General features: G+C 41.4%; 1 protein-coding gene across 2 annotated transcripts in view; it reads right to left on the bottom strand.

Moving 5' to 3' along the window:
* Positions 1–515: 515 nt before the first annotated feature.
* The window catches only part of DCDC1 (doublecortin domain containing 1), a 428,668-nt gene continuing 405,217 nt past the window's right edge, over positions 516–23,966 (bottom strand). For both annotated transcript variants that reach the window (XM_070491394.1, XM_070491395.1), the window contains 5 exons: positions 19,632–19,768; positions 18,259–18,438; positions 8,462–8,612; positions 3,536–3,645; positions 516–725 (listed from right to left, as the gene is read on the bottom strand). In XM_070491394.1, coding sequence (XP_070347495.1) covers positions 624–725; positions 3,536–3,645; positions 8,462–8,612; positions 18,259–18,438; positions 19,632–19,768 — 680 coding nt within the window. In that variant the 3' untranslated portion in view covers positions 516–623. The remainder of the gene's footprint in view (positions 726–3,535; positions 3,646–8,461; positions 8,613–18,258; positions 18,439–19,631; positions 19,769–23,966) is intronic.

Raw genomic sequence — 23,966 nt, forward strand, 5'->3', positions numbered from 1 at the left:
AGCCTCTCAGCACGACTGTGCGTCAGGTCAGCAGAGTGAGCCTTTGGCCCATTTCCTTTAAAACACAGCTGCTGGGGGCGGCCTCTGGGGACTGCCCTCGGAGCGCCCGGCTAGTCTGACAAGCTGACCTGCTCCAGCATCTGCACTCGGGCTGAGACCCCAGTGTAAATTCCCAAGTCCCAGATGTCTAGGACTGGGAAGCCAGGACCTGAAGGATCCCGTGGTGAATGAACTTCGCATCCACCCCCAAACCGGCAGGGATGCTGCAGGCGATGGGTGACAGACAGCTAAGGCAGAATCTCCATTTTACTGCCATGAAACGCAATTTCCTGTCTCCTTCCCTCCCCGCTCCCCAGCCGTCCCACCATGTGCACAAGCACTGCCTCCCCTCGCACATTTCTATTTGCACGCACAGTACAGGGTGGCAGCCTGTCGATGGGAGTTTCACGACACAGACTCACAGAATCAGACAATCCTCCGACGGGCAGCAGGCCCCACTGAACACCCGCCGCCGCGAGTCGTCCACTTACTCTGGTCAGACTCGCCCGAGTGGTCTCTGTTGATACCGCCGTTGCAGTCGCTTTTGGCCAAGCTGCCCCAAACTACGCCACGTATGCAGAATTCTAGTTCATTATATTGAAAAGGAAACTGCTGCTCCTTCTTTCTGCTCTCTCAGCCTGAGGAAGGGCTGAGATGTGCTCAGAGGCAGGAGGGAGCTGGAGCCGCTGGTTTAAGACAAACAACTGAGGATCACCACTGGGCCCAGCCTCCACTTAACTGAGGACATTTGTATCTGATTTTGTGATGATCTGGAATAACACAGACCTGTGGGTTTTGATCACTCCCTTCCAAACGATGCTGGAAAAGATTTGCCGCCCTGGTGACTCACAAAACTCAGTGACACTCAGTGCACCTGGGTTGTCGCACAAGTTTCGCTCACAAACGCTGCGGAAGCCACTCGGCACAACTGTCAGTGACACTCCCAAGACAGAGGACAGATTTATCTTTACCATTTTGTTGTCCTTGTTGTTTGTGTGTTGCTTTGTTTTCTTGATCCACAAAAAATATTTATCATGAACAATCAAGAAAAAAATGGAAATTCAGGATTCTCTCTCTACAAAGCTACTTTCACACTTGTGTCCTGTTTTACAAAGCTGGTGTGAGCCCCCAGACTAAATGCTGCTTCTTTACAAATGCTGTCAGTTAGCCTCGACATGCGTGTCAAACCTTCAGGCATATCGATTTTAGTTAGCTTGCTTAGAAACATGCAACTTCACCCCAGCACTTAATCAGGCAACAAAAGCTGGAGGTGGGGCAGAAAAATCCGGAAAATTCGTCCTCCTGAGGACAATCGCAAATGCTAGTGTGCTGTTGACTAACATCTGGATCACCTTAAGGGTGTTTGTGAAGCAGCAGGAAATAAATTTCTGGAGAAAGCGACGGATGTAGGGATGGTTGCTTTAGAATTGAATAATAAATGGTTTCTAGTAGAAAAATGTTGAAATGTGACTTATATAGATGAGGCTGACTCACATTTGATAAACATGTTCCCAAAGGAAATTACAGGGTTTATTAAAACCCTAGGAGGGCTGAACAGAATTACAGAGGTCTTATTCTATAGTCCTTGCTGAAGGTGGGTAAGTGCACCCCCGTCCACCTCCTGGCCAGCCAAAGAGGAAGGTCAGTGACAAGGAGAGAGCAGAGCTGTTCTTGGTCTAAGGTAAAATGGTCATGAACTGCCGAGACGCCCGGGCATGCCGTCGTCAACAAAGTAAGTATCACTGCCTTGCTGGTAAAACGTGATGTGTTGATGACTGTTACATTACATCTAAAATCCCATTTACTAGTAATGGAGAAGTTCACTTAGGCGTTTGTCCGTGTCTCCTGGTGCCGGAGACAGCCTTGTGTGATATTACCAATTTTCGCTTCAGGCGTGTTCACACGCAACCGTGAAGACTTCATGAGAATTTGCACGTTTGATCTAGGGTGAAATTATGCCATTTTCATAGCAAATCAACTTTTCCTTGGCAGCAAAATGATAGGTGCTTTTGCACCCAGAGAAATGCCTTTGTTTTCAAGGAATTTTGAAAAAAAATAAGTTCTGTGTCTACGGCACTTGTGATCCAGCCGTTCTAAGGAGAGGCCCAGCAGGCAAGGCTCCCCTTGGCCCTCTTTCTGACCCGAACATATCCCTTAACCCCTCCTGCATCGATGTTCTTGTTAAAAAAGGAAAAGCAAAATGGGTGTCACATGCAGCTTTTTTCTCCTTCTATCACAGAGCTGTCCTGGAATGCCTTCCCATCTAACATCTCACAGCACGCAATCTGCAAAAGGGCAGCCTGCGTGACGGACCACGTGCGCTGCTTGTGGTGGTGTCCAGGCAGCCCCACTGACTGCAGACTGGGAGTAAACACGAGGCTTTTTGCCGCAATTACCAAGAGCCTCCTTCAGTAACCGGGTTTGACTGCCTCCCCGCGTCACGTTAGAGCGGGGGATGCAGGAGGGAGCGGCTGAGCCATTCTTACTCACCTAGCCAGGCTGAAACTGGTATTCAGGCAGAGCTGTGAGTGGCTTTCAGAGGAACAGAGAGAAGAAGACTATTTCTCTGGAAATTTTCCACCACGACCAGAAACCAAACTCTGGTTTGTCACTGCTATTTTTAATAAAAACAAGATTCTTTCTTCATTGCAAGAAGAAATTAACAGGTAAGTTCTTCTCTTCCTGTAGGATTGATACCTAAGATTGCTAAGGATCTCCCTTGTTCCCTTAAAAGAAACAAAAAACTCTACCTGACTTTTCTTTTAAAGAGCGCCTATATCCTTTCCCCAAGCGTCTGTCTTGAGGACACAGTCTGTTACTTTTGATGGCTGAGTTTACGTCAGGAAGTATCCAGCTTCACTCTGTGAACAACATCTAGTCAGCCCCATAAACGTCCTGGACTGTCGCCACAGGGCAGACTGAAGGGAAGCTGCAGAAGGAAAGGCCCACTCATGTGGCCATCAGCCATTTCATCTCCATCCAGTAAATGTAGGATTTTAACACGGAGGTTTGGAAAATATGGTGGCTGAGCCAGAAAAACATCACTTTGGGTCAAATTTAGTGTTATGTGGTCAGAGTCTATTTTATTATCAAATTATATATACATATATATTATATATATTATATATATTATAATATATACTACTTGATGCCACTACATTTTATATATATATATATTATTTGACCCCACTAAATTTTTTTTCAATAATAGCTAGTAATTTTCTTTTTTTTCCCCTGGAAGAAAATACACCTAAGATAGTTATTTTACTGGCATTGCTTTGTCTGGTTTTGTTGCCTTTCCAAGAACAGATTTGAGGCATCAAATGCCACTCTGTAAAATGTGGTGGTAAAAACTTTTGGAAGACACTGGGTAAAATTAAAAAGGATGCATGGTCATCATATCACAGCAAGCACATGAGCGTGGACACCCAGACTACCCCCGCGAGACATGGCACCCAGGAGGACAGGTCAACGGGAATTCACCACGTACACTCACCAGAGACCGCAGCTTCGAGGATGGCAGCACCACGATGTCTGTGGCTTGAGGGCCCTGCTGCCGTCGGATCCTGGCGTAATTTGCTCTGACCTCCAACAGTTGCTTTAGCTCTGTTAAAAAAATTATTTTGAGAGACAAGTCAATGTATTTATAGAAAATAACTAAAGGTCCAGGATGATGAAACCCTCCAAGATCTCTCAGAGGTCCTCGGCTCTCCCGCTGGACTCTCTCGTTACACACTTGACTTGGTTATCACATCAGATATGTGTTGACATTCTTTGGATTTCTACTGAAGGGCAGTCGCTAGAAAGGGCTTCCTTCCAGGCTTTAATAAAGCCTGAATTGGAAGCTAACCTAGGATCAGTCTGAAAATTGAACCCACTGAAAAGATGGTAAACACAACAGTGAGAACAGTGTTCAGATTGGACGACAAACGGCATAAAGCACTCTTTTAGTTCTGTCGGGAGTTCGTGTGAAAGAATCCATTCTAACAGAGCCTGATTTGTTTTGCCAAAACAAATCCATTTTTCAAAAGCCTAGTGTGATTCTTTGACGACTAACTTTCACATGCTAAATGTTTTTACATTATAGTACATAAAATGTTATTGTAGAGTGTTTAGGTTTGAAATTCCCTGGCTGCCTTATTTTCTACTACATAGTTATGCCAGTAGGTCACAGAAAAACTATGAGTAGAATGATTAACTGAATGTCCCTTCATATGGATGCCTATGCTGGCGGCATTTCTCTCTTTTCTTTTTTAAAGCATTCAGAATATTTAGATTTCTACTAAATGATTATTCCTAACTTAATCATATCAAGAAAAACAAGAAAACGGCAACTCAACAGTAAAACAAGTTTCTAAAGAACAACTAAATTAGACTCTTTGCTATCAGTCAGGTTTCCTAGAACATACATCACCCACTGGAAAAACCTTAGACAATTAGAGAAAACCACTAACCCTTTCACCGTCAATATAAAATGTAATATGGGGACCTACTTTCAAAGGAAGAGAATCAACTTTCACATCACAGTGATCCATGTGGTTACAAAACTGAAGACCTGGAAACGCATGTTTGTCTCCACAGCCTTGTCGAAGGCCCGCGGAGCTAGCATGGGGGAATGGCAGCGAGAGCCCCATTAGCTCGTAATTACAGTTTCCCCTCTTCGCTCCACAGTCCTTATTGGTAACAAGCTTGCTCTGGGAAGACAGCCTACATTTCTCTGTGTGTTTTGGATCCCCTTTTGGCTGGGTTGCCTGCAGCCTACTTAGCTTTATTTATCAGAAAGCCCCAGTGAACACCGGGAGGCCAGGCGGTGGGATCTGGGCACCAGAAGGCCATCCCAAGAGTGGGGAAGATTAAGGATAAAGAATGAAGGGGACTGGGGCAGTACCTCCCACTGCACTACTTGTTTGCTTACTGTTCGATTGTGCTGTAATATTTCAAGTGTGTTCTTGTACATAATTAGATTGAAAACTCTTTCAAGGAGGGAACCTGGCTTGTATTTCTTTTACAGTCTATGCACTCTTCAGAATTCAGAAAGCTGTCAACTAACACTGAAGATAAGAACCCCACTGTTGATGTGTTCTTCTAAGTCACCACATAGTGAGGGTCACCAGGAGCTGGGGGAGGGGTAATGGTGAGCGGTGGGGATAACAGAATACAAAGATTCCAGAGATCAGAGCCTCCTCCTTGATGGAGGACGGTGCTGGAGGCAGGTCTGTGGCCTCCCGCAGAACAGTGCCAGGCGTCCCAGTAAATCCTGGTCTTCCTACTTTGTAGTCTGCACGCCTATACTTTTGTCCCTTCTGGGCTAAATGTAGAGATATGACTGCCACTGTTTGAAAAGTTTTGGTTTACGTACCTTACATATAACACAGTAATAATAATTCTACAGCGACTTTTAAAAGAAATAATCTAGCAAGAGCTATTTCAGGGATCCCAGGTAATTCACTTCTCATCTTTTAATTTCCTTTGAAGTGTTGTGTTCTTCAGAATTTCCTGACAATTATGTCTTTTCTAACATATGCCTACCCTCTGAAAGTGGCTTTAAATTTCTCAGGATAAATAGAATAAAGTGCAAATGTTGGTTTAATAACAAATATATGTTCCTTTCCATTTCTATCACTTATCAAAGAAAATTATCAAGGAATAGACAAGCTAATAAAATGAGCATATATTTACTTATTACTAAAAAAAAGAAATCTGCAACCTGTATCGTTAAGATTAATAAACATTAAGTTTTAAATAACGTGAAAAGGAGGAAGTCAATGAGCCCCGTCTCCTTGGTGTGTGCGCTAAGGCCACACAGGCACGGTTCATTTTACTGAGTTTCACTTTATTATGCTTCCTGGATACTGCATTTTTTACAAATTGAAGGTTTGAGGCAACCCTATGTCAAGCAAGTCTATGGGTGCCATTTTTCCAACAGCATTTGCTCACTTTGTGTCTCTGTGTCACATTTTGGTAATTCTCATAATATTTCAAACTTTTTCATTATTATTGTATTTGTTATGGTGACCTGTGATCAGTGATCTTTGATGTTACTATTGTAAATGTTTTGGGGTGCTATGGACTGCACCCATTTTAGATGGTGAACTTAATTGTTGTGTGTGTTCTGACTGCTTCACTCACTGGCTGCTCCTCCATCTCTCTCCCTCCCCTCGGGTCCCTCTGTTCCCTGAAACACAATATTGAAATTAGGCCAATTAATAACCCTGCAGTGGCCTCTAAGTGTTCAAGTGAAAGGAAAGTCTCACATCTCTCACTCTAAATGAAAAGCTAGAAATGATTGAGCTTAGTGAGGAAGGCATGTCAAAAGCCAAGACAAGCCAAAAGCTATGCCTCTTGTGCCAAACAGTTAGCCAGGTCATGAATGCAAAGGAACAGTTCTTGAAGGAAATTAAAAGAGCTACTCCAGTGAACACATGAATGAAAAGAAAGCAAAACAGCCCTATTACTGATACAGAGAAAGTTTCAGTGGTCTAGATAGAAGATCAAACCAGCCACATTTCCTTAAGTCAAAGCCTGATCCAGAGCAAAGCCCTAAGTGTCTTCAATTCTATGAAGGCTGAGAGAGGTGAGGAAGCTGCAGAAGAAAAGTTTGAAGCCAGCTGACATTGGTTCATGAGGTTTAAGGAAAGCCGCTGTCTCCATAACATGAAAGTGCAGGGGGAAGCAGCAAGTGCGGGTATAGAAGATGCAGCAAGTTACCTAGAGATGCAGTTAAGATAATTAATGAGGGTGGCTACTCTAAACAACTGATTTTCAATGTAGACAAAACAGCCTTATATTGGAAGAAGACGCCATCTAGGACTTTCATACCTAGAGAGAAGTCAGTGCCTGGCTTCAAAGGACAGGCTGACTCTCTTGTTAGGAGCTAACAATGCAGCTGGTGACTTTAAGTTGAAGTCAATGCTCATTTACCCTTCTGAAAATCCTAGGGCACTTAATAAGAATTATGCTGAATCTACTCTGCCTGTGCTCTATAAACGGAACAACAAAGCCTGGATGACAGGACATCTGCTTACAACATGGTTTACTGAATATTTCAAGCACACTGTTGAAACCTACTGCTCAGAAAAAAAGATTCCTTTCAAAATATTACTACTCATTGACAATGAACCTGATCACCCAAGAGCTCTAATGGAGATGTACAATTAAGTTAATGTTGTTTTCATGCCTGCTAACACAGCATCCATTCTGCAGCCCACAGATCAAGGAGTAATTTTGACTTTCAAGTCTTATTACTTAAGAAATACATTTCATGAGGTCACAGTGGCCATAGATAGTGATTCTTCTGATGGATCTGGGCAAAGTAAATTGAAAACCTTCTGGAAAGGATTCACCCTTCTAGATGCCACTAAGAACATTCGTGATTCACTGGAAGAAATCAAAATGTCAACATTAACAGGAGTTTGGAAGAAGAAGATTCCAACCCTAATGAGGAGTTCAAGACCTCAGTGGAGGAAGTAACTGCAGATGTGGTGGAAACAGCAAGAGAACTAGAATTAGAAGTGAAGCCTGAAGATGTAACTGAATTTCTGCAATTTCATGATAAAGATTTAATGGCTGAGGAGTTGCTTCTTATAGAGAGCAAAGAAGTGGTTTCCTGAGATGGAATCTACTGCTGGTGAAGATTGTTGAAATTACAACAAAGGATTTAGAATATTATATAAACTTAGCTGATAAAGCAGAGGTAGGGTTTGAGAGGACTGACTCCAATTTTGAAAGCAGCTCTACTGTGGGTAGAACGCTATCAAACAGCCCTGCATGCTACAGAGAAATCGTTCATGGAAGGAAGCATCGATCAATGCAGCAAACTTCATTGTTGTCTTATTTTAAGAAATTGCCATAGCCACTACTGCCTTCAGCAACCACCACCCTGATCAGTCAGCAGCCATCAACAGTGAGGCAACAGCCTCTGCCAGCAGAAAGACTACAACTCGCTGAAGGCTCAGACGCTGGTTAGCATTTTTTAGCAATGAAGTGTTCCTTAATTAAGGTGTGTACATTGGTTTTCTAGACATAATGCTATTGCACACTTCATAGACTGCAGCATAGTGTAAACATAGTGTAAAACGCATTGGGAAGCCAAAAAATTCATGTGACTCGCTTTATTTGCTTTATTGCAGTGGTCTGGAGCTGAACCCACAATATCTCCGAGCTGTGCCTGCATCTTCCAAGACGCCTTTTAAAGTGTCTTCAAATCAGCTCCTTGGATAAGGCTTCAAGACTAAATATAATTTAATGCACTAAATTAATATACAAACTTGACTTAAGTAACATGGAGTAGAAAAATGTGGAGGAGGACAATTACTAAAAATCATCCAGATGGGATATAAAATTCAGCCAGTAAGCTCTCTGAAGAAAAGACTGAATGCTTTAATTCTTCAAAACCTTGACGGAAAAGCACTGTCACCCATACCTTCTTGGGTTGTAAAGCTGTGTCCTGTGGACACACAGACGACCATATCTCGCTCTATGTCGTCCCACGAGTGAAGGGGCTTTCCGCCTGGGGTGTACAGTGCTCTGGTTGGCTGGGCCATTCCGAGGCGAGAGGAGCAGTCATCCAGCAGCTGCAACACAGAGGGACAGACATACTGGAATGTGGAATGTCACAACGCAATTAAGAGTTAAAGAATCAACTCCTCCGAGAGAACTATCACCCGACTTGAATATCCGTTAAACTTATACTTGTCAGAAGGCGGTGGGAGGAAGGGCCTGACCGATGGGGAGCCTCAGCCCTCTGCAGTGGCTTTTCCTTTAGTCCTCTATTTTCCATGTGGAAAAAGGCCTCTTGCTGTGCAAGAATGGCCTAAATATGAAAAACTCTGGTTTGAGAATCTACACTTGTCAGAATAGCTTAAGTTATTATTTTGGCAATGAGCAAGGAGCTAGAAGGACAGAAGCATCGACCTGGAGCTGAGAAGCCCAGGGGCGCTGGCCTGTCTCATCTCGACAGGTCAGGCAACACCCCACCAAGGAGTCTTTTCAACTATAAAATCAAAGTTTTGGTCTAAGATCTCTCCGACTCTACGACTCTATGATTAGAAAGTCTTTTTTGATGATTTTACTCGGTAAATTTTAAAACTATCTTGAGGGGCCTTATTTCATTTCTCTCAATTTTCCCTGAAATGTTCATAAAAACACATGTACAGATGCAAAGTGTCAACAGTACTAGAAAGATTAGCCAGCACGTGCCAGACTCCTGAGGGCAGGTCCGGGAAAGTGAGGAGAGGGCTTTGAGAGGAGGCAGCGGAGACAAGCGAGAAGCCGCACGCATGCCCGCATCACTCTCGCCTGCCGTGCAGGGCAAGCAACTGTCCCCAAAGACGCAGGAGCCAGGTCCACCCGGGCCCCCATCACCATCAGCTCTTCTTTCTCAGCTGTGTTTAGGGGCCACAGCTCACAGCAACGCAGCCTGGCCTGGGGCAGAACTGGGCACACAATGACACCTCGCATCTGGAAAATGAATCACTAACACGGAGCAAGACAAGAGAGTGACAAGACAATGCGGTCCAGAGATTGCAGGGTTCACCCCCTATTCTGAGCAAGGGAGAAATGAACTGAACTGAATAACAGCTGAAATTATCCAGGAATACACTCCCCTCTGCAGAGTGGATGGTCAGAGAAGAGCAGAGGGAGAGTGCTCTTAAAGGCAGCTCTACCCCTGCCGCTAACTAACAGCTAGTCGGCAGCAATTTGGCTAAATCCTGTGCGTGTGGGCCAGCTCTCTGACTGAAACTGAGGGCAGGATCTGACAGCGCCCAAGTCAAAGTTTAGGGGAGCCAAAGAGAACTAATCTAGCCTATCTACTGTGAAGAGACCTTACCTTGTACAAAGAGGTCTAAATAAAACATGAACAATAGCAATATTAGGCTTATGAAAATATTCTACAACACAAAAATGGGTACAACTATACTCAAAGTGAAGACTCAGAAGAAGATTTACAGCAGTAGTACATTTTAGAGAGTATCTGTATTGGGATCCCAAAATTCAATAAAACATGACTTCCATAAACACACACACAGAATTGAGATAACAGCTTAAAGAAAAGGAACATTGCTGAGATGCGGGCAGAGATGATAATGATGATGATGATGACGACAATGATGAGTATGCTGACGATGGCAACAACAGGAGTTAAAATTTATTAGCACATTTCTACGAGCTAAAAAATTTTCTCAAAGTTTCCAGGGAAAACTTAATTTCACCCTAGGGAAATAATTATTACCCTCCTTTTATTGATGAGAAAGTGGAGAACAGAGAGGTTAAATATCATAACCAAGGTCATACAGCTAGTAAGAAAAGGAGTAGGGTTTCAAAGTGGGATGAATAGAGAGCTGAAGGAGAAGAGGAGAGAAGGTAAGGAAATAAAAGACTCAACAGCAGAATTAAAATCCGTCTTAGAAGCAGAAAAAAGCAGAGTCAATACTGGAGAAAATCAAACCAGTATTACGGAGGACTAAGTTGAGAAAATCTCACAGGATACAGAGAAAGGATAAGACATAAAATTTATGAGAGAAAAGTCAAACATCTGGAATGTCAGGACATCAGGTATTAAACCTACACATTATTGGTGTTACTGGAGAAGAATCCAGAATAAATTAAACTCAAGCAATTATCAAAAAAATAGAAGAAAACTTTCCTGTCCCAAAGAAAGATCCATGTCTTCAGATCAAAAAGGCTAACCCAGGGTAAGGCAAACTTAATGAAAAAAATGACTAACATTTAAATATAACTGAATGAAAAGTATGAATTTCAGACATGGGGGAAAAATTCAGTTATGTCTGGACCTGTTTTCTGAAACAATCAATACCAAAGAAAATGAAGCAAAATCTATGAAGTTTTTAGGGGAAAAGGTTTTAACATAAGAATTCAGTATCCAACTAAATTATTACTTTTGGCTACAGGAAATTAAAGATGTGTACAAAAACTCAGAAAACCTATCACCCACATACATTTCAGATTATTATGAAATGAATGAAAGTCCTTCACTGTGGGAAAGTCATAAGATAAAATGACTAATGTTGAGCAGTAAGACCAGTAGAACAGATACAGCTGCAACAAAAGTGGTCAGGAACACAGGCACCAAAAAGTGACATGGGCAAGGAAAAGAAAAACCACAGCATTCTAACTTTCAAGTTATTCATGGGGCAAAAAATGCTGTTTCTTCTATTTCCTTCATTAAGAATCTTTATTTTTATGATTATAACCAATGCAATAAAGCATAAAATCAGAATAAGAGAAATAGTTCTGCTAAAGGAATAGGTAAGATCATCAACATGTGAAATTAACATGAGTTCATTCTTAGAAAATTTATGTGAACTAAATGAGAAATTCATAACAAAAAGAAGAATGTTTGGGGACAGCCCAGTGGCATAGTGGTTAAGTTTGCATGCCCTGCTTTGGTGGCCCAGGGTTCACAAGTTCAGGTCCCAGGCGTAGACCTACATACTGCTCATCAAGCCATGCTGTGGAGGCATCCCACATATGAAATAGAGGAAGATTGGCACAGATGTTAGCTCAGGGCCAGCCTTCCTCACCAAAAACAAAAAACAAAAAAAGAAGAATGCTTAGTAAAGAAGGACAGGAAAAGAGACACATGTGTATAACAGAGTGCCACAGACTTCACCTTGGCAGCAGAGATGGAACTTTGTAAAATGTTCAGTTCCTATGAATTTAATGAATAGCCTCAGACAACAGCTACAGTCGAAACCCTGCAGGATGATTTCAGGGTGCTGAAATGTGACTCCAAAATTCATCTATAAGAATCAACAGGCAAGAGTATTCAAGCAAAATCCAAAAACAAAGTGTAACAATAGGCAACTCCTATTGTATTAAAATAGATTGTAAAGCTATACTAATTCTCCAAGTGTCAGATGCATTAGATAGCCTAACAACAGAAGCCAGTATATATCAGAGTTTAGTGTGTTATAAAGTTGGCATTCCAACTCAGTGGGGAGAACAAAAATGATTAGTCAGCAAGTAGGGCTGAGATAATTTAAGCCAACAAACAAAGCAGAGAAAATAGCTTCACTCAAATTTTACAACCAGAAAAAACTTAACTATAAAAAATTTGAAGAAAAATCATATGAATCTTTATATGACCACAGGACGGTAAAGGACTATTTAAACATTAAAAGCAATGAACAAACCTATAAAATGTATTAATTTCTGTACATTAAAAAATCCCATAGACACAATGGAAAATTGGAAATTTGTTATAATAAATATGATGAAGTTACACATAATAGACTCACCTGCTTAAAAAAAAGAAAACTCATATCGATGTGAAAAATACTTCCCATAGAAAAGCAGCAAAAGATTTAACTGGAAATTCACAAATGACTAATAAACAGTAAAACAAACAAAATAAAACAAAGCAAAATCACTTTACAGGTACTTAAAGAACATTATAAATTAAATCGGAGACAGTGCGTTTTCTCTGTCCAGCCTGGACGCACAGGTCTCTGCGTGACTGCGCTGCACCACGGGGTGCTGTCTCGTGGTGACTGTCCAGGTGGGAGCCTCACTCACTACCTGTGGGAGCACAGACTCCCAAAATAGTCCTAGGAGAAAATTTAGCAACGGCTACTGAAATTCTCAAGCATGTTTATAAAATTCGACTTACAACCTTTCTAAAAATTTCTCTGGGAGAAATAATCAGGAAATTAAGTAAGGGTTTATATGTAGAATGTTTGTTGGAGCATGCTTTATAACAGCAAACATTTAAAAACAACCTAAATGGCAAACAACAGAAAACTGGATAAATAAATAACAATCTGTCTAATTTGATAAAAGATGATGACGCCACTGAAAATAATAACACTGAAAGTTAAATTATATGGGGGAAAAGTCACAACAGTTTGTTAGGTGAATAATGCAGATTGCAAAATTGTATACACCATGTAATCTACTATGATCATAATGGCAAAAAATATATAACTATAGAAACCATAGAAATATATCTGCCAAAACTATAATAACTGTGGTTATTTGAAGGTGGTAGAATTTTCACTCATTCTTGGTGTTTTTTCTTTTCTAATTTTAATACAATGACTATATGTTGTGGGTTTTTTTGAGGAAGATTAGCCCTGAGCTAACATCTGCTGCTAATCCTCCTCCTTTTTGCTGAGGAAGACTGGCCCTGAGCTAACATCTATGCCCATCTTCCTCTACTTTACATGTGGGACACCTGCCACAGCATGGCTTGTCAAGTGGTGCGTAGGTCCACACCGGGGATCCAAACCAGCAAACCCTGGGCCACTGAAGTGAAACATGCAAACCCAACTGCTATGCCACTGGTGTGGCCCCTATGTTATTTTATAACTAGAAAACAGAATAAATGTTTTTCAAATAATCAAAAACTTCATAGAGACTACGATAGACTCATATGGTTTTCCTTTGTGGTTTTTCTAAATTTTCCATGACAATAGTCACTGTCTTAGTCTGCTCAGGCTGCCAAGACAAATGCTGTAGACTGAGTGCCTATGAAACAAGAGAAATTTATTTCTTTCAGTTCTGGAGGCTGGAAGCCCAAGATCAAGGTGCTGGCCAATTCGGTTTCTGGCAGGGACTCTCTTCCTGGCTTACAGACAGCTGCCTTCCAGTTGTGTCCTCACAGGGTCGGGGAGAGACAGCTCCCTTCCTCTTCTTATAAGGCCACAAATCTTATCAGATTAGAGCCCTATCCTTGCGACCTCATTGAACCTTACTTGCCTCCTAAAAGCCCTACCTCCACACACAGTCACATTGGGGGTTAGGGCTTCAACATAAGAATTTGAGGAACACAGTTCATTCCATAAGAGTTATTAATTTTCCTTCTGCTCCAAGGCGACCAAAGGGTGTGAGGGCTGAGTTCCTATCTGAGCTGGGAGCAGTGGGGGCTGTCCTAGAAATATGTACAGATAGATCTCTGGGAGAAACTCCGGCAGCTTGAAAAGATCTTACAGAAAGGTAATTCTTAGATTTTTCCCTACTTTACCACTAAAATGTCACTATTCTATAGAGATTATATTTTCTGTTTATAATCAGAAAAATTAATGTTGTTTAATAAAAACATATACTAAATGCAAAATATGAGTTAAATATATAGCTATGTCACTTGGTTTTCACAAAGAGCCACTTTTATGAGACAAAGTTAATGAGTTTACAAAAATCTTTTGAAAATAAGGCACTTTCATTGCAATTAGGTTGTAAAATATGTAGTCAGCTTATGACCTTTAATGACATTCTTAATTCTCAGTTTTTCGAATGTATCTAAATTTACTTAAGCATCTTCTTTAAAGTGGGTAATATAAATTAAACGTTTGCAATTTTTGCAATAATAAAGGAACAAAGTTCTATACGTAATTCCTCTCTCACATCTATTTTGTGAGCGAGCTTTCGTAGACCAGGTGTTCTCAGGGTGGGCATGTGAGCATCTCAGAACCATTGCACATTGCCTGCGGATGTGAGGGACTTGTCTCTACAAATCAAAGGATCTGTTTCTCATTCTTTCAGCTTCCGCTCATGCATTCAGAACTCTGCTGGGCTGAGAGAGAACACCCTGGTTTTGAGATTCTGTACAATCAGAGAGATGATGCAGGGATGGGAGAAGAAAAACGCTTCGGGACAGGAGAAGGAGGGGCCCGGGCAATCATAAAACCATAAATCAGAGAATGATGTCGGCCCTGAAGAAAGAGCCACTAACCCTGGAGAGGGAGCCGCCTTGGCGCACTGATGGCAGATGGGCCTACACCAGCTGGAGATGAGAGCGCTCTGGCGATGTCCAAAGGGTGCGTAGGAGGAACGCGGGTAAGTCGTCCAAATAGCGGCCGCAGTGAAAGGAGTGGAAGGGAGTCTGCACTAGACGGGACTCAGACACTGTCTGGGGTTTCATTACAGAGCAGAGTGGAACCTCTGAGATGTGTTGGCTTCTCACTCTGCTAGTAAATGTACCAACCACAGAAACTCTGAGCCTCTTTGGCCAGAGTCCCCAGTGAGGTCTGAACCGTGCTCTTCCCGTGGTCCATTTGTTTCACTCGCACAGTCCATTCTCCAGGAGTATTCTTTACAGCCTGACAGCCTGCAAGGAGCCATTCCTAAGTGATCACAAAGAGCTCAGGCAGGTCCCCCAAAACAAGACAGACAGCATGGAAAAAGAAAGGAAAGATTAAAAGAATATTTTTAAAAAATAAAGCAAAGGAAGAAATAACGTGTAGAAAACTTTCTGGACATTTCCTAAGTATCTTTCGACACCCTGAGGCCACATTAATCTCCCCAAACATTGCTTTACCACGACAATCCTCCATTCAGAGACAACTCGTGGCTCAAATGCTTCAGTCTGGGATGTGTGATGGATGGAAGTCTGTCCCCCTAAAACTCATAGGTTGAAGCTCTAACCCTCAGTGTGACTGCATTTGGAGAAAGGGCCTTTAAGGGCAGAATTAAGGTTAAACGGGGTCATAAGGGAGGGGTCCTGATCGGATGGAGGAGGGAGACACGGGAGCTCTCTCTCTCCACGTGTACACGAGGGCGAGGCTGCGTGAGGACACACAGCCTGAGAAGGCAGCCACCTGCAAGCCAGGAAGAGAGTCTTTATCAGAAACCAACCCTGCTGGCACCTTGATCTTGGACTTTCCGGTCTCCAGAACTGTGAGAAATAAATTACACAGTTGTGTAAGCCACTCAATCTGCGGTATTGTGTTATGGCAGCCAAGTAGACCAACGCAGATAGTATGTGGGGCCCACCACATGCTCGTAAACAATCTCTCTGGTTGTACATCTCTCTCCCTATTTCTCAGTCCGAGCACCACCTACTTAATGGGATTTATGAATTCTAATGTCCATACCGTTGTGTGCAGTGTCCCTCATCCTTGTTAATGCTTTTTCTGCCTAAGATGCTGAATCTTACCCATTTCTCAAGTTCCATCAGAATCCTGATTGATTCCTCTGTGGACCTTTCTCCTTCACCCCAGGTGGGCAGGGCGTCCCCCTCCTCTGAGCTCCTACCAGACTTCCTGTCTGAGCTGCTGACTTGACCTTTATCACAAGCTGATAGTATTTCTCTAAAAGGAACATCAACTCCCTTAGCAAATACATTTTTCTTACAAGGAAAATCTGCGTTCAGCATAACAAAATACGGAACACACCGAAAAACAGACAGGAAAGAAATACCACCTTTATCAGGTAATCAATAATAAGACCTCCAATAAATACTTCCAACAATAAAGTCCTTTCAGTCTTTTTCTAGGTGTGTGCACGGATGTGCACAGCATCCCACTCCATGTGGGATGTTATATTATGTGTCTTCCACTCAGCATATCTTGAAGATCTTTATCGTCGTCATTCTTTCTAAAGTTAGTTTTAATTGTTATAATATTCTATCCTATGTACTATAATTCAACAACTCCCTATTGAGGAGTGTTTAAATTATTTCTAATCTATCTGTGTTATAAATAGCCCTGTGATAAATATTCTTACCAAAAAATCTTTGCATAAATTCATGGAAATATCCTTGGAAAGTTCTAGAAGTACATTTTCTTATGATATGCACAGCCACATTGTCCCCCAAAAAGCTGTACTTCCACCAGCATGAGAGTGCCCATTTCTCTACAAACCCAAGTAAACTTTGATAGATTTTCAAAAGCTTTGCCAACTTGAAATATTAATTTAATGAGAGCATAGACCGTGTGTTATTTATTCCTCCCACTGTTACCACTACTGTTGATGTTAACCTGTCAATTATACGGCGCAATAAAGTTTTCAAAACCTTTCCATATCCATCAATTAACAATACCTTACAGCATCTAGCACAATGCCCTTCGTGTACGAAGTTCATAGAAAAATTATATGACATGGAATAATATTTATGGAGTACCTTTTATGCACTACATGAGAGTCACATAAATCAAAGTCGCTCCTCCACCAGATAGATGTAATTTTTGTAAGAGTTAGTGTAAGTTTTTGCTATCCTGAGTCTGACAGGCATTCTGCAATCCTGTCGCCCCTGCTCTACCCTTCACCTGGTCTATTAATCTTTCCATCCTCTCTCACTGATGTGTCAGTTATAGTTGCAAATGGTTAAGTGCATTTTAAGACTTAGTATCTACAACACAAACTGAAGTTTTCGAAGGAAACAGCAAGGAAGAAAGACCCCAGCTTTGCTATAGAACCTTTTCCAGAATGTTCTCTACTGAAAAAGTTTTCACTCTCTTTCTAACATGACTTTCTTTTTTTCCCCATGTGTACGAAGTTCCCTTACTTGTATTCTTGGTTTTGAGGACATTTTCTGCATTTTTCTGTCTTCTTTCTCAAATACAGCAGATTGGTTGTCAACTTCTGAGATGCGATTGCTCTCACAGTTCTTATTCAAAGACCCTGCCAAAGAGGAGTGGTCTCTCACACTTTGAAGTCACCGTCCTCAGGCAGAGCTCCTCTGAGGTGCCGGTACCCTGGTGCCCTCACTGGCCTCCGTGAAGTCCTCCGGCTGGCCCACCACACCGTCTTGCCTTTCCCTGCACCCGCCAACATCACATCTTTATGTGACTTGCTCTCGTCCCAGAAAAACTTATAAAAACATTTCACAAAGTAAAAAAGCCAAACAACTACTCAAGATATCGCTGCAACAGGTAAGACTTTTTAAAAGTCTATGAAAATCCATTGATGAGGTGCCTAAACTTCTATTTACAACTAAGAAAATGTCAAACTTTAGAATTATCTCCTTGATATTGCAAACAACACATGAACTGCATTCATTTTTTCCTTAGTCCATGTTCCAAATTTGGAAAGTGAAAATGAGCCATGGTTCCACCGCTCTGGGTAGTGAGAACATGGTGGGTTTCCTCCGATCGATACTGTTGTCTTCCCTGCAGAGAACATACCTAGGGAGTAATTCCTGATGGGGGAAAAATCGCTCTTTCGTGATCTGGGTTCAAAGTAGAACAGGAAAACTATTTTAAAGTTTTAATTTTACTCTTTGGCTGCCATTGTTCTCTGCCGGCCAAGTGGCATCTTGGTTCACACTTGTGTCAGACAGCACTGGGCTTCACATTTTCACACCCATACGCCCATTTAATCCTCATATCAACTCTGTGAGGAACGTGTTAGTCCCATTTTGCAGATGAGAAAATGCAGTTGAGGAAGGTGAAATAACTTGCCTGACCTCACAATCTAGACGCGTCAGAGCTGGGATGTGAGCTCAGATCTGCGGGACACCTCCTTTCACACTAGACTCACCTCTGAAATAGTTCTGCCCCAGGCGTAAGTGCCGTCTGCAGGTCTGCCCCCGTTTCGATAGATCCACACCCTTTTGGCGTTGGGTTGCTTATACAGGCTGCTCTGCCCGAGTGCTGTGCGTGCAGCTGCAATTGGAGAATTCCTCTTGTGTTGCTGTTCCTGGACTTCAGAAAGGTGAGCCTGTTAGGAAAAGCCCGTGTGTGTGAAGGCTGTCAGGACAGACAGAAACGTCTTATAATTGTAAATTATACTGAACAAAGTTTAGGAGTGCATTACACTCTCCTGTCACTGACTTTTCTGCAAATTCTCCTTGCTTCCATGAACCACTAAGGGCAATAATAATCACAGAGTAATAATAATAAGGTACTTATTTTGGCAAAGCACTTAACCTTCATTTATAACTTGGAGAAATGAATAGAGACGTGTTTTGGATTTCTGCATGGTGTTTCTCCTACTGAGCCATTTCTCTGCATCTAACAATGAATTTTTTATTAGAATCACAACATCATTTCCTTCAACCAAGAGATGCTTAAGGGAGTGTGCGTGGCCATTGCAAGTCCTCATTCTGCCTCTTAAAATATGGCTGCCACCCTACGCATTGCCAGATCCCTGCCAGGCAGCTTTTCATCCTACTTTGAGCAGGTCCTGTTCAATGCTCTGCACTCACTCCCTGGTCGGTGATTTATCCTTCTTAGCTTGGCATGAAATCACATTTCTAGCAATGTCAGTTTCCTTTTTTCTCGTAACCTTGACTTGGGCACACGCCTAAGATTTTCATTGAACACATTTCACGATTTGAGAAACCCTATTAAATAAGAACATATCATTTTGATGAAAAACTTCACAAAGCAAAAAGTTTTCCCAGGTCTCTAGCCCCAAATCCTCTCTCAACAGCTGACCTTTCTCTTCTAGACTTTTTATGTCCGGCAATCCTGGATGATTAACCAATTGGACTGAAACTGCTTTTTGAATTCCTCACTTCTGAATGTCTCCATTGCAATTAGTATTTTGCTCCTTGCTCATTTTACATCTTGAGACATACCCATAGGAGTGATGAGCAATGAAGCCATAAGGCTCAACTGGACTACGCGTATTGTAATTACCTTTGTACATATCCACTGGGCCTTTTTCTCTTCTTTGCTAAGGTCATAATTTCTCATCTCCATTCAAACAAAACAGACCTTCATATGAGCTGCTGTCTCTTAGATAACTGCTTGCCAAATGCCAGCTCAATGCTTGGATATGCTTATGTGGTCATGACTGACCAGATGCCGAGAATATATTAATCGCATAATTTAAAAATTCAATACTGTACTTTTAAAAGCTTATAAGAGAGGCCGAGTCTTGAATGTCTCAAGTCCTAAAGAACGTACCTCTGTATGTCTTATAAGGTCCATGAGTTTAATTTCCTCTCGAGTCTTCTCAGCCCAGCTTCCTTCCACCAGCACCGGCTGCACAGGGCTTTTGTTGGGAGCCATGGTGGCCGGCTGACGCACTGCTACTCGCCGCCCTGGGGAAAGAAGTCTCTGGAAATGTTGTTTCTGATGATCGGCTTGCAGATTTCAAATAAATTGGTTTGGCTTTCTATGCATAAATCATTCCACTCGGGAGCATAGGCTAAAATACTAAATATATCATAAAAGCAAAGACGCCTAAGGTAATCATATCTAACGATGCCTCTTCACGTGGGAGCTTGAGGCTTTAAATAGCCGGGATGTGCATACTCACTGTACAGACAGAAAAGAAGGATAACAGGCTGACTTCCACACTGGTCCCAGCCTCTTACCCACGATATGGTTCAGCAGTAATTTAGTCAAATAGAATTTGTGACCTATATAGCCCATCATCTCTTCCAGGCATGGAACATATGTTTTGTTCTCTTCACTAATAATAAGCCTTTCCCCCACAATTAGCTTAGCAGCCTGGGGATTAAGTATTTTTAAAATAATATTAACCCAAGAGACAGGAGGTCTTTTTTTCTATCTAATAATACCCCACGAGCACGGTTAATTTCTGACACCTCTGCTGTGCCCTTTAGGCTTTTAAGAAGCTGTGGTAAGAGAAAATATTTATTGGAATACTGTATTCTAAAGAATCACAGGCATAATTTAATAAGTGTGGTGATCTGAATTTATGCATTATTTCAACTAGACCACTTGAAATCATTATAAAAGAGGTTTAAAAGTCATACTTATGAACTTGTTTTCTTTTTCTGTGTCGAAGAGATACTCAGCACTGAGTCTCATACTGACCTCTAAACTTCTTAAGTAAAAATAATGCTTTCTCCTGTATGTTCCTTCCAGAAACCTGTGTTCAGCACCAGTCATGGGTCAGCATCGTGCTGGATAATGCAAATACAAATATGTTCAAGATCAAGTCCTCGCCTCAAGTTCCGCGGGACGCAGACATCAAGGAAATGATCACACCAATAATTGTCTGCAACTGAGCTGCACAAGGGAAGGACAGGGTCTACAAAGCATGTAACAGGGCTCACTGACCTGGTCTGAGGTGTCAGAGCAGGCTCTGAGAGAGTAACACTGGAGTGGATAAAATAACAGGCATACTAAAATGTAGTTGAGTCCTAGTTTTGTTACCAAAGGACTCTTAATGTGCGGGTTTTCAGACTATGACTACAAACAAAACTCTTTGAAATAACGCAACACTTGCAGAGGATAAAGCATTTGTGCTCTTATAGCTCAAGTTTGTGGAAATAGATCCAGCACTAAAAAGAAGCAGCAGCAATGACTTTTCAGGGAAACTAGAACTCTATGTACCTAATAAGCACTCATATGTAATTCCTGGATGTGGAAAAAGCGTAATTGAATCAATCGGCCAATGAGTTACAGTGACAGTGCCATTAGGTAACTTGCTTCAGAGAAGACGATAGCGACAAGAGAAAAATCATAACATAAATTTATGCTGAATATAGTTTTAGCCAACTGTATTCAGAAAGTGCAGATAACGTTAATTTATGATACCTACATTCTTACGGATAATATTTCAATAAATATTTTATTTACGATGCATTTTGAACATTAAAATTTTGCTCAACTAAAGAGAGTTCAGCAATGGTTTATCTTTTACACTGTTGAGAGCCAAACATTAAACATAGGAAACAGGAAAAACATTATGCATTACTTGTTTTTTGTTAACTTGCTTCTAATGGTCTTAAGAAAGTGAATGCATTTGCACTGTAATTTTCATAGAGACATAATGTCATCACAAAAGGTTTTTGTTTGGGGAAAGGTTTTCATTACAAACTATTATTTATATATGTAAGAATAACAGAAATTGAAACCAAGCAAAAACATATTGAATAAATTATTTTCTTATTACAGTTCCCATATATGCTATCTTATTTCACATGAGATCAGGGGATAGCAATGATAATAGCTAACTATTAATGGGAAAGCTAGAGAACATGAGGGCTTTGCTGTTCTCTCAGACTATAAATCTCACCTGGACAGCTCTCCTCATCTCTCTCCCTTACTGGGACCCAACCTGGCTCAGCAGCCTGGGAGGGCATAGCCACCTCACTGGGGGTTTCAGTTAGCAGACCCATTTGGCTCTCACACTAAATAAAATGCTCCAGCATTGTCTTTATATGTAATAAAGGTGATACTTTCACTTGACCTGCCATTCCTTAGTTGTATTCATTAGTTTTTAAGACCCAAAGTAGGAAAATAGGCTGCCTTCTCAGCAATCTCATCCTAACATTTATTGAATATTTATTATGTGCTAAGCATGTAGTAAATAGTCAACATTTGTTACTTAGCCATAAAAACTCTACAAAGTAATTACTAGCATTATGATTAATATTATCAAGAATCACGCTTATAAATAAAATGTGACATCATCATAGTACTTTGTACATAGTATATGCTCAATAAACATTTGTCACATTTACCAATGGTTATAATAATAGTAAATAATCAACTCTACAACTATTCATACTCCCCACACCTCCCCTTTCATCTAAGGAGCTCACACGCTAACAGGGACTGCAGTTAACTGCACTTAGGCTTGTCCTTCTTTATCCTCACAATCCCGACAGCTAGAAAAGGCCTTCCTCAGAGGAGGTGTTTAACAAGCATCTATTGAATTTACCTCTAATATAGGAAAATATACCAGTTTGTCAGTAGAGACAAGATTTATCCTAGCACTAAACTCTAAGAGAAACTATACATCAGTGGAGCCCTCCATAATGGACACCATCTGACCAAATGGAGACTGTTTTCAACAGACGTATGATAGATGGGGGCAACTGAACTTTAAATGTCTTTATAATACTTAATTATAATAAAAGCCAAAGACATGATATAAAATCGGAATTCAGTAAAGGAAGCTCTGCCAGGTGCTATTTTCAGTATGTTGCTTTCTATTGATTTAACTTGTTATAGGAACAGAGCTTAGGAAATTCACTGGAGTGAACGGTTGAAATTCCATTCATTCTTTAATTCAATCATTCTGTAACTATTCAGAGAACAAATAAGAAGGGTATAGAATTCATAATGTAACACAGAAGAGACAGTCACAGGAACAGGTAATTACAATAATGTGATGAGGACGATCAGAGGGGAAGTTCAGGGTAAAACACATTATCCCTGATAATTGGAATGTTCGAGAAGGCTTTAGGAAGAAATAACACGTAAACTGAAAAGTATGGAATGAGTGGACCAATCCAAGAGGACAAGAAAGAGAAAAGTTGAGGCAGAGGGAACTGAATTGTGCAAAAAACTCAGAGTTACGAACACAGAGCATGTCTAGGGGACTGCAAAAAGTCCAAAAGAGTAGAGTGGATGGCAGAAGGATGGTGGGAAGCTGCAGACAACCAGACCATGGAGGGCCGTATTAAGGAGTTTCAATTTCACCTTAAAGATAATAGGGATCTTTGAAGGTTTGTTCTGAAGGTTTTTTGAAGGCCTGGAGGACCATAACACCTTTGCATTTTTCATGGCCGCTCCAGCTCCAGAATGTCACCCTTATGCACAGAATGGAGGAAGGGAGACCAAACAGAAGGCTGTCTCAGTAATCCAAGGGACAGACGACAACAGCTTAGACTCGGGTAATGCTAGTGGGAAGTAAGACAGTTGGAACTCAGTAAGATAAACTTAACAGATTCAAAGCAACAAGACTTACTGACATTTGTTGGAGAAAGTGAGAGACAGGGAGAGGCCTGGGATGCCTCCCAGGCTCTGAGAGAGAACACCTGGGTGGGTGGTGGTAGTGCCCACTGCAGGAAGAAATGAAGGAGGCAGGGGGTGATATTACGGCTTTAGTCTTGGACATGCACATGGGACATTCAAATGACAACGTCTAGTAGTTGCAGTTGTCTAGAAGTTAGCAGTAGCAATAGACACTTTTCACTTATAACCAACAATCCTTCTGGTAAGAACCAGAAAACAGCCATTTCAGCCCAGAGTTCTGTCTGCTGCAGGTGGAACTAGTTATGTTGCTTACTGAAGTGAGAGTCTCATGTTTTGACACCAGACAGTGCACATACTCAGGAGTTGAAATCCTGCTACGACAATTACAGAGCCTGAACTGTATTCCTTCCCAGACTGAAGTCCACAGGACATTTTCTCCCCAAAGAATCACTGGATATCTTAAGGGCTCGGAATAATATAAGGTCAGGAAAACCAACAGGGTGGCTATATGACCCAGACACCCCGCTAAATTTTTAATGTACACATAAGTCATGTGACATT

Source organism: Equus asinus, chromosome 20 (genome assembly GCF_041296235.1).
Source record: "Equus asinus isolate D_3611 breed Donkey chromosome 20, EquAss-T2T_v2, whole genome shotgun sequence".
Taxonomy (NCBI): Eukaryota; Metazoa; Chordata; class Mammalia; order Perissodactyla; family Equidae; genus Equus; species Equus asinus.